This window comes from Mus caroli, chromosome 1 (assembly GCF_900094665.2).
Source record: "Mus caroli chromosome 1, CAROLI_EIJ_v1.1, whole genome shotgun sequence".
NCBI lineage: Eukaryota > Metazoa > Chordata > Mammalia > Rodentia > Muridae > Mus > Mus caroli.
The window spans coordinates 163,394,872-163,406,434 of record NC_034570.1 but is presented as its reverse complement, the minus strand read 5'-3'; the positions used below and the strand labels follow the sequence as shown (position 1 = coordinate 163,406,434).

Below are 11,563 nucleotides of genomic sequence, written 5' to 3'. Positions count from 1 at the left end.
GTGTTTTTAATTTGTGAGTATCACATGCAAGAATTTGGCATCTATATTTCCAAGGGATTTTGGCTTGAAGGTATTTCCTATGATAATATAATACTGAAACTTTATTAATATTAAAGTTCCCTATTTTTTTACTATGATTGGAGTTATTTCCCTTATTTTTGAGATTATAATATAATTAAATCATCTCTCTCTTCTCTTTCTTGCCTCCCAACCTTCCCATTTACCCACCTTTGTTCTCCTTCAAATTCATGGCCCTTTTTCTCTTTAATTCCTAATATATATATATATATATATATATATATATATATATATATATATTAGGTTGTATTGAGCATATATATATATGCTCAATACAACCAGCTCAGTCCATATAATGTTGATTTTACGTGTCTTTTCAGGGATGATCATTTGGCACCAATTCATGTGCTCTTCTCTGAAGAAACCTGTCTCTCTCAGCCCTGGTCCATTAATTGTGGCTTATGGTTGAAGCCTTGTGCTTCACTCCCCTCTATTTTGCCATGTCCATTGGTGCCATCCTCATTCAAATCATGTTTGGGTAGCCATCTTTGTAAGACTTCATGGATGTAGATTCTGACATTACTAAGGGACAAAATCTCACAGCAAACTTCCTGATCCTTTTCCCCCTCTTCCTCAATGAGCCTTGGGTAGACGAGTGCTTTGTACTTGTATCCATTGGGACTGGGCTCCACAGCTTTGGAGTTTACATTGTGATTGATTGTGGGGTTTTCCTACCTGAGATCTGGTGCTGCCATCTATGGTATGGGCCATTCTACATCAATTAATAATTGAGAAATCCCCACAAAGACATGATCACCAACCAACCTTATCTAGGCGATTCATCAGTTGAGATTGGTTCTCTTAGATGATTCTAGGCTGTGTCAATTTGAGAATTAAGTCTGACTAAGACACAGAGTCGTTCATGGGTGTTTTTTTTTTATTTAGTTTTCATTGGATCTTTGATAAGTTCATTTGATATGTATTATTCATTTTCATCCTTCTCCAGCTCCTGGAAGAACCTTCCCTACCCACCCAAATTTGTATCCATTTAAAAAAAAACACACACATGAAATCCAATTTGTGTTACTCATATATTCTTAGATGTGTGGACTTATACCGAAGCATGGTCAACCTACCAGGATCAAAATTAAAAACTGATTCTTCCTCTCCCAAAGGTATTAATTTCCAATAGCTCTATGTTTGGAGTGGGATTTCATATCTACCTCCCTTCTCTGTGTTGAGATTTGGTACAAGCTTGCACAGGATTGTGCATGTCTATTGCTTTGACTTATGTGCAGCTGACCTTTTGTGTCTGGAGAACAGTGTTTCCCTGTGTTCATTGACCACCTCTGCCTCTTATAAACTTTCTACACCTGCTGCAGTGATCTCTGGGTCTTGGGAAGAGGAGAGGTAAGAGAAATAGCCTTCTCTGAGCTTATTCAAACCTTGGCCAGATGCAGATATCAGTGTGAATCACTCTCCTTTACAAATAGAAGATTCTTTGATGAGGACTGAGATATCAATCTACAAGTATAAGAATAAGTCATTAAGAGCTAGTTTAATATGTATATTTAAAAGAATGGTTGTTGTAGGTTCTCTCCTACTGCATATAACCTGTGTAGCCACAAGTTTCAGCTCATCAATGATGTGAGAGTATGAGTTTCTTGATTAAATAACTAACTTATTCCTGGCATTGTAGTCATTTTATTTTACTAAAAATATTAATTAAATTGCGAAGCTACATTTCTTCTTTTGTTCTGAAACTTCTCTAATTATCTTCTTCTTAGGGTTAATAAGAAAATTATTCATGTTTTCTATTATTTTTCTTTGTCAATTTCACTAGGATCTAACATTTAGGCTTGTAAACATTTACTTTTCTATGCTTTATCATGTATTCTTCCTTTATGCTATTATCATCAAATTCATTGTACTATTGTCCTACTTTACACTTGTTGTGTTTTTTAAATCTGATGAAATCAACATTCTGTTAGCTTCATTTTAAAATAAACATCTTAAAGTATAAATTTGCATCTAATAATCTTCTGCATATGTCACACATATTTTCTTATATCATTACTACTCTTTGGCTCTGAGTATTTCCCTGATATCATCATAAGCTCTGGTGAACTTGACTTAATATTACAAGCAGTGCCTTTTTTGAGCTAATGTTTTAGAAATTCCTAATTTGGTGGTTATCTTTTAATAATAATCTAATTTTAAGAAAATTTCAAAACCAATTTCCTGTGCTATAGGCAATCACTATATAGAGGATCAAAATGCACTTGAAAAGAAGGCTTTTCAACAGCTTCTTAGGGAAGGCTAACCAAATTCTATCTTTATTTCTAGTCCAAGGATGCAGTCTATCATTTATGAAGGATCTGAGTTTATCTTTTTGTTCTGCTTTTTAATTTCATTTTAGTGTATGCTCCTGTTTGTGAAATTGGAGTTGTTTATGCAGGCATGTGTGCATGTGTATACAAGTGTGGAAATCAGATGCCTATATCAGCTGCTGTTGTTTAGATATCACCAATTTTGATGTACATTTTTGATTTTTAAAAACATAATCTCTCATTGGCTTGGAACTCATTGAAATTATCCTGATTACCCTCTAAGGCCCAGAGATCTGCCTGTTATCAACTCTACAGTACTGGGATCACAACCATATACCACTACCTGGCTCTTATATAGTTTTAAAATATAAGTTTTAGTGATTGAATTTAGGGGCAATGCCTGGGAGAGAAGGACTTTACAGGCTAAACTTCTTTACAGCTCCATATAGGGAGTTTGAGCTGAGTCGTTGCTGTACTCAAAGTTTCTCCACAGTGTATTCATGGTCAGGGTGATCTCTTTACTAAGACTATTATTGACATTCTCTTTAGATTTCAGATTTGAGGTCCTCAATGAAGAAAACCAACTGCACACATGTAAGAGAGTTTGTTTTCCAAGGTTTCTCCAATTTTCAAGAGCATCAGCTCACACTCTTCGTTATCTTCTTTGTCCTATATATCCTGACGCTGGCTGGCAATGTCATCATTGTGACCATTATCCGCATTGACCACCACCTTCACACCCCCATGTATTTCTTCCTAAGTGTTCTCTCAACTTCAGAGACTTTCTATTCTCTGGTCATCATCCCACGCATGCTTGGCAGCCTTGTGGGTCTAAGCCAAACCATCTCCCTGGAGTGCTGTGGGACTCAGCTATTTTTTTTCCTTGGATTTGCAATCACCAACTGTCTCCTACTAGCAGTCATGGGTTATGATCGCTATGTGGCCATCTGCAACCCGCTTCGCTATAGCGTCATCATGAATTGGAGGGTGTGTGTCATTCTGGCATCTTCAGTGGGAGCCACAGGGTTCTTGCTCTCACTAATTCAGGCTCTGGCCATATTCAGGCTGCCATTTTGCAACACACTGATTGAACATTTCTTCTGCGATGTCCGTCCTATTTTAGATCTGGCCTGTACAGTACCAGTCATCAATGACATCTTGACATTAGCTCTCAGCCTTATGGTCATCACAGCCCCTGCCACTTTCCTCTTTGTCTCCTATGTTCTTATTATTTCCACCATTCTCAAGATTGCCTCAGCTGAAGGCCGGAGAAAAACTTTTGCCACCTGTGCTTCCCACCTTACTGTGGTTGTGATCCACTATGGCTGTGCCTCTATTGCCTACTTCAAGCCCAAATCAGAGAACACTAGGGACCAGGATCAGTTGATCTCAGTGACTTACACTGTAATAACACCTCTACTAAACCCTGTTGTGTATAGTCTGAGAAACAAAGAAGTCCAGGATGCTCTGCGAAAAGTGTTGGGTAAAAAATACCTATCATAGTTGTTAATTCCTCTCCAAATAATTTCATCTTTTTCACATGGAACCTGATAGGGAAAGGTATAAAGCCATGGTTTTATGTGTTTAGAAGACTCATACATTATAGCCCGGAGCAGGGCAAGCATGAATCTGGTAGCCAGCCTCTAATAAGTGAATTTCATTTTCTCAACTTCTTTAACATTAAAAATAAAACAAAATAAAAAAATAAAAAATTCACAAGTCACTTCCAAGACCCATACACAGACAGCTATTGGTCCTACTCCAGAAGATAATTACAAGGTTAAAGTAGAATCTTATGTTCATTTCAAGCTTAAATTTAAAGGGACCAATCTATTTCTTGCTGAATCATAACCACACATTAAACATTACTCAATGGAATATTCTCTTAAAATAAATTAGATGCTTGAACAAGTAGTTAGTGTAATGAAATCTAGATGCCTTGTGTTTTAATAAGATAAGCAATGAAAAACTAAAGAGATCTTTTAAAAAATGAATTTGGAATGAGCTAAAACTTTTCCAGACCAACTATCTTCAAGCAGCCACACATGGAACTGTAAAAGAGCTTCCCATTTCCTATCTGCCACAGGTAGAATTCCAAATGAAAAGGATCTAAGGATAGGCTGTGAAGGGGAAAGGGGATATTAAATCAAAAGACCTCCTAATCAACATAGGATAGTCAAGGGAGTCTGGCCATAGCATTTGAATGCAATGGCCATTGGTCTAATTCTTTGCTTCTTCCTGAAGATAAGCCAGATGGAGGAGAAGTGCTTCTCAGGCTAATGATAAAAGCATCCTTCATAGAAAAAAAATTTTTAAGTCTCAGAAAGTAAGAGGGTGTTGTTGGGGAAAAGATTGCTGGAGAATTCTGAAAATTGGCGAAGAAGGGAAAGTCAAGAAGAAATCTATATGGGAACTTCCTGCGAGTTGAGTTGAAGTGGGAGTTGACATGGTGAAGAGCAGAAAGAGGAGCAGAATGGATTTAGAAATAGTCTCTCTGGATGAGACTTCTTCCTATCATAAACCAAGTCACCAAGGCAGCGAAAAGGAATTTAGTGGAAAAGTAAGCCAATACCACACCTTTCTGAAATAAATTAGATGATTCCCAGTACCACTAAAAAAAAATGGAGAAATGTAAATAGTAAGGAAGTCTCACATGCAAACTTCCACAAAATGCTGTTAAGTGTTTGAAAACTAAAGTAATAACAGACTATTCTTCCTTACCTCAAAAAATGAACAATGGGGTAAATTTTAGATTCAATTATGAGAAAAAGATTAGCAATGAAAAAACTTAGTAATTAGCAGGTGCAATTATTGAGCAAATCAAAGTATTTTACTGAAAATTAATTTCAATATCCACAAAGGATACATGAGTACACATTCTCTTTTTTGTAAAGCATTGTCAAAACACAGAAATATCAAATAAAATATACAAAGCAGTTGTGTATTTGATATGCTACATATTCAGGTAAGAAAGTCTAAGATAGTTCTATCCTTCAATCTGTTTGTCATTCAGAGCTCCTAATACTCTTAATGGAGGAAAAATTACCTACATATATTTCATGTAAACCTAGTTAATTAATCATGAATAATTCAGGTTATGAGTAAAACCAATACAATTCAAGGTCTCCTTATTTTCTTGACTTTTTCTTTTCCCCAGTGTATCCTTGTAATGAATCCAGATATAGTCATTTTCTTTCCCATGGCGGAAATCTCATGATTATTCCTTGCTCCACTTCTTAGATTCCAGTAATATACAAGACCCCACAGGCAACTTAGTGTCACACATTGAGAGGAATTTGGTGTTTCCATGTTCTTTCATCTGTGTGATTCCACCAATTAATTTCTTGCTTGTGGTCAGCCAGAGGTTGACCATCCTTCCATAAACCTCTTATTGATTATCTTAGACTGTCCAGGTGTATTTTGGTCTTGTGACATAGTGAAATGTAGTCAGTTTGGCATCCACAAACAATCCACCTAACTCCAAACTTGCCTACTCCTGCCCTGTCAGGACCTAAGCCTTTCTGAGAGTCTTCTCTGAAAAATGAAGATCATTAATACCCTCCTTGTTCCAGTGATTCCTTTCTTTTCTTGATAAAGGGACCAAGGTTTAGCTTGGGACAAGGGCAGGGGTCTGCCTTCCCCCCATCCCACTCACTGTGAGGCTGTCTTCTCCATAAGATGCATGCCTTTATTTTATTTAAACAGAAAACACTGAATTCTTCTCAGCTCCATAGTTTACACTTTATGTTTCACACATAGAATATCTTAGTACTCAGACTTTTGATATTCAAAATCTTTCTCTCTAAACTCTGAGAGGCATTCCTTTCCAGAAAAGTTTGCTAGACTTAAAAACTCTTTCCATTTTCAATATAAATGTTTCAGTTATGAGTGTTTAAAGGTCTATTTGAAATGCAGTTGGCTTCTCCCCTGTAGTCTTCTGATCTTTCCCTAGGCAAGTAAAGTCCTCTAGAACAATGTAGAATAACAATAACAGTTTTAAAACCAGGAGAAGCATTAGATTAGTCCCCACAGGACTTCTATCCTGAGTACAAGTCTTTGGAAATTCAGGTATCACTTACTTGTCCTATGGAACCCTTAAGAAAAGAGATCCTGTCATAAATTCCCTGCCTCAGAATAGAAAAATCTCATTTTAAAAGTACACATTTCCAACAGTGCACAAGTCTGCATTAGAATGGAACTTGAATTTTCCTTGCTGGTGGTTAATCCTGTCAGTTAGCAACATCACCATCTTACATATAGGGGCTACTTTTCCCCTCTTCATGGTGGCACAGAGAGCCTTCCCTGTTTCTAAACAGGTCTAGCTCCTCAGAGTGGCCAATACATCCATTGGTTTGACAGACATTCACTCTCTTTCTGAGAAAAAAAAAAAGCGGTAACCAAAAGACTGTTAAAACACAGGGCCTCTAATCAATGGTTCTCAAAAAACAACACAGCAAAAGATACAATGTGAGGAAGAGATCTATAGTGACCAGGAGGGGTGATGGGGATGAGAGGGAGAATGGAGAAATGAGAATTATACTAAAGACAACATACATTTTACAGATAACATTCTTTTTGTCAGATAACACATTCAATACAAGTTGTGAAAAAAGCATCCTCTGTCCATACTTTTATTCCAGAAACATTCTTCACACTGGGTACAGACGATTATACAAGTACCCATAAGAACATGAGTTTTCTGACATTTGAAAGGATAGCTAACTTTTCAGAATTGTCGGTTAGACCTGCACATGAAGAAAGACCTCATTTTCTTGAAAAAGAGACTTAATCTAGAAATACCTAATATAAGAAAGACAGGATGCTCACCTACCCCTTGCTTCATTGCTGTTCTCTGAAGTAGCACGGGAAACCCACAGTGGGCAGTTTCATTCCTTGCATCCTACTGTCTTGACATAATTTAAATAATTGTCTAGTATGCCAGGAGCCATCAAGGAGAAGCTAAAACCTAGCAGGTGATTTTCCTGAGATGGTTCCACCATGGGCTGTCAAAGTTACTGATGGGTTTGCTTCTCTAGGCAAAGTCAAGAAGATTGTCATTTTAGGGAAGATTCCTGCTATTAATATGCTTTTCCTGTTATTAAATACATATTGCAGTCACTAGGTATTTTTAAGCAGATCTCTGCAGAACAACAAAAATGCACTGTCTTATAATGACTCAATATATGCAAATAGATGATTTCTTATTACTTAATGACGATTCAGTAAGAATTACTAAGATTATATTAGTAAATATTAAGCTCTTTTATAATGGGAATGCTATCAAGTCCTTTCAGGTGTCAAAACTGCGTTGAGAACTCTGTCAGTCTTCAAGTGTCATGAGTTAATTGCTTCTGAGTTATAAAGAAGGCATCTACAACATAGAGCACATTACAAAAGATTGTAAAATAATTAACCAAAAGTCATAAAAAGAAAACTAAGAATTTACTATAGGTGCAAGGACAGAAAATAAATTATTAACTAGTTCTATCTATATAAAACATCAATGATAAATTAGTTATGATCTTTAACCCTCCATAAACCTGTAGAGCTAGTGATGAATGATGAAGTTTAGCCAGATATGAATGGATATAAATATAAACTTTCTCTACTGTGAACTTCTTATTCAATTTATGTGTAAACTTGGGGTGAACTTTTTACCATGCAATCATGTATTCTGAAAGATGTCTAAGTGCTGAGGACAAAGAGAAGAGACAGAATTGAACTCAAGATCTTAGAAGTAAGGGCATAGCATTGGAACTAATAGCCTTGGGAGAAAAGGCATTGAGAGTCAGGGCATTGTGATTGTTACATCACAGCGGGAGGAAAGAACAAGATAAGAAGAAGAGAGAACAAGAGAGAGCTTTCTTAGAGAACTTTTTGGAGAACCTCTCAGGGAGAACTTTTTGGAAGAAGGCATTTTGAAGAAACATTTTGGAGAACTGAAGAACTTAGAAATAAAGGCTAAGATCACTTTGAATGTGTCCCATCTTCTTTTGAAGTCAACTAGCAGGCTGGGAGTTAGAGATGGGCAGTTCCTGCAGAGAGATAACAAAGGCTACTTTACTTAATCCCTGGCTGTTGAAGATGCTAAAAGCCAGAGACTACAGTTTCTGGCTTCAAAGGAACTCAGGCAGGTCAGCTACAGTAATCAAGTAACTTAGACTTAAGATGGGTAAAGGTTTTATTATTAGACAGCAACCCTAAATATCTTACAAGACCAAGTCTTGCGCCTGCTGATGCTCTTCCCCTCCACTGCCTCAAGAAGAACTCCAGCAACACTACTTTATTCTTTCTTTGTTTCTAAATATTCCCTAATTCCAGCCTTTTTCTCCCTCTACTCCTTCTAGTTCCTCCCTACCTTCCTTTCCATCTTTATCTATTCCTTTTCTGCCTCAGTAGAAAAGAACAGGCTCATTTGGTTGTGTTTTGTTTTGTTTTTTGAGTCTAACTTCTTGAGCTCTTTATATATTTAGGATATTAATATCAGATATAGGGTTAGTGAAGATCTTTACCCAATCTGTAGGTTAAAGTTTTGTCCTACTAACAGTATCCTTTGCCTTGCAGAATATTTGCATTTTTATGAGGGCCCATTTGTCAGTTGTTGATCTTAGAGACTGACTCATTGGTGTTCTGTTCAGGTAATCTTCCCCTGTGCCAATGCATTCGAGGCTATTTCCCATTTTCTCTTTTATTAGATTCATTGTATCTGGTTTTATGTGTAGGTCATTGATCCACTTGGATTTGAGCTTTGTAAGTGATAGATATGGATCAATTTGCATTCTTCTACATGCAGACTGTCAATTAGACCAGTACCATTTATTGAAGATACTTTATTTTTTCCACTGTATGGTTTTGGCTTCTTTGTAAAGAAGTGTCCATACATTTATTTCTGAGTCTTCTATTCCATTGATCGACCTGTCTATCTCTGTACCAATACTATGCTGTTTTTATCACTATTGCTCTGTACTGCAGATTAAGATCAAAGATGGTGATTCCCCAGAACTGTTTTTATTGTTGAGAATTGTTTTTGTTATTCTGGGTGTTTTGGTTTTCCATATGAAGTTTAGACTTGTTCGGCATGTCTGTGATTAATTGTGTTGGAATTTTGATGGGGAGTGCATTGAATCTGTAGATTGCTTTGGGTAAGGTGGCCATTTTTAATATGTTAACCCTACCAATCCATCAGCATTGGAGATGTTTCCATCTTCTTAGGCTTTTGATTTCTTCCTTTAGGGACCTGAAGTTCTTGCCATACAGATATTTCATTTGCTTGGTTAGAGTCACACAAAAATATTTTATATCATTTGTGACTATTGTGAAGTGTCTTGTTTCTCTAATTTCTTTCTCAGATCATTTAACATTTGTATAAAGGAAGGCTAGTGATTTTTTTCGAGTTAATCTTATATCTAGCCTCTTTGCTGAAGTTATTTATCAGCTGTGGGAGTTCTCTGGTAGAATTTTTGGGGTTGCTTATGTATACTATCATATCATTCACAAATAGTGATTCCTTGACTTCATCCTTTTCAATTTGTATCCCCTTGAGTTCCTTTTGTTGTCTATCTAATTGCTTTAGCTAGAACTTAGAGTACTGTATTGGATAGATAGGAAGATAGTGGGCAGCCTTAGCATACATGGGCTGGAACATGGCCCCCAGCACATATGTAGGAGAGGACTGCCTTGTCTGGACTCAGGGAAATGATGTGCCTAATCCTGTAGAGAAATGATGTCCCAGGGAGGGTGGGTGTGTATATGAGGGGAGGTTGGTGGGAGGATTGGTGGTTTATCATCCTCTCAGAGGCGAAGGGGAGAGGGGATGGGGTGAAGAGCTCTGTGGGGAGGGACCAGGAAGGGGGCAACATTTAGAATGTAAATAAATAAAATAATTTATTAATAAAAAAGAAAGCACACACAGAGAGAAAAGAACAGGCTTATAAGACATAACAACCAAACATTACAAAATTAAAAGTAAGATAAAACAAAAATCCTCATGTCAAAGTTTGGCAAAGCAAATGCCAGAAGGAAGAGAGCCCAGAGAGAAGTCACAAGAATCAGAGACCCACTCATTTATACATTCAGGGGTTATTTAGTATTTAGTAAAATACTAGACTGAAAGCATATATACATACATACATACACACACATATACATCATATACATATACATGATATTATAGACCTAATATTGACCCATGTATTATGACCCTATTCTTGCAACTTCATTCTCTGTGACTTTGGGAGCTTTGCTGAACTTATTTTTTTTTTTATTTTTTACTAGATATTTTCTTCATTTACATTTTAAATGCTATCCCAAAAGTCCCCTATACCCTCCCCCTGCTCTGCTCCCCTACCCACCCACTCCCACTTCTTGGCCCTGGCGTTCCCCTGTACTGGTGCATATAAAGTTTGCAATACCAAGGGGCCTCTCTTCCCAATGATGGCAGACTAGGCCATCTTCTGGTACATATGAAGCTAGAGACACGAGCTCTGGGGGTACTGATTACTTCATATTGTTGTTCCACCTGTAGGGTTGCAGACCCCTTCAGCTCCTTGGGTGCTTTCTCTAGCTTCTCCATTGGGGGGTCCTGTGTTCCATCTTATAGATGACTGTGAGCATCCACTTCTGTATTTGCCAGGCACTGGCATAGCCTCATACAAGACAGTTATATCAGGGCCCTTTCAGCATAATCTTGCTGGCATATGCAATAGTGTCTGTGTTTGGTGGCTGATTATGGGATGGACCCCTGGGTGGGGCTGTCTCTGGATGGTCCATCCATTCGTCTTAGCTTCAAACTTTGTCTCTGTAACTTATTTATGCCTTGTTTTCCTGGTGCATTCCATCCCCTCTAGCTCTGATTCTTTTTCTGCCTCCTCTTCTCTGGGATTCCTTGAGCTCTTAGGGGAGGGATTTGATGGAGACATCCTATTTAGGGTCCAGTATTATGATGTCTAGCTTTTTCTTTGCAATGTCTGACTCTGGAAGGGAGTTGATGGAAACACATCAAACACATCATTGGATGGAAACCCATCAAAACTTCACAAAGAAAAGAGAACTCTCCCCGGGGCTCCCGCCGGCTTCTCCGGGATCGGTCGCGTTACCGCACTGGACGCCTCGCGGCGCCCATCTCCGCCACTCCGGATTCGGGGATCTGAACCCGACTCCCTTTCGATCGGCCGAGGGCAACGGAGGCCATCGCCCGTCCCTTCGGAACGGCACTC

The 11,563-nt window shown here is 37.9% G+C and overlaps 1 protein-coding gene across 1 annotated transcript; it reads left to right on the top strand.

The window, feature by feature from the left end:
* The first annotated feature begins 2,852 nt into the window (after nt 1-2,852).
* LOC110302215 (olfactory receptor 10J1-like) lies at nt 2,853-3,903 on the top strand. The gene has a single exon (XM_021173036.1). It carries the CDS (start codon nt 2,919-2,921, stop codon nt 3,849-3,851), a length of 933 nt encoding a protein of 310 aa, XP_021028695.1. The 5' UTR covers nt 2,853-2,918; the 3' UTR covers nt 3,852-3,903.
* The last annotated feature ends 7,660 nt before the right edge of the window (nt 3,904-11,563 follow it).

Bases quoted from the DNA above. Each gene is read 5' to 3' on its own strand.
- LOC110302215 (XM_021173036.1), top strand. From the start codon at position 2,919: ATGAAGAAAACCAACTGCACACATGTAAGAGAGTTTGTTTTCCAAGGT.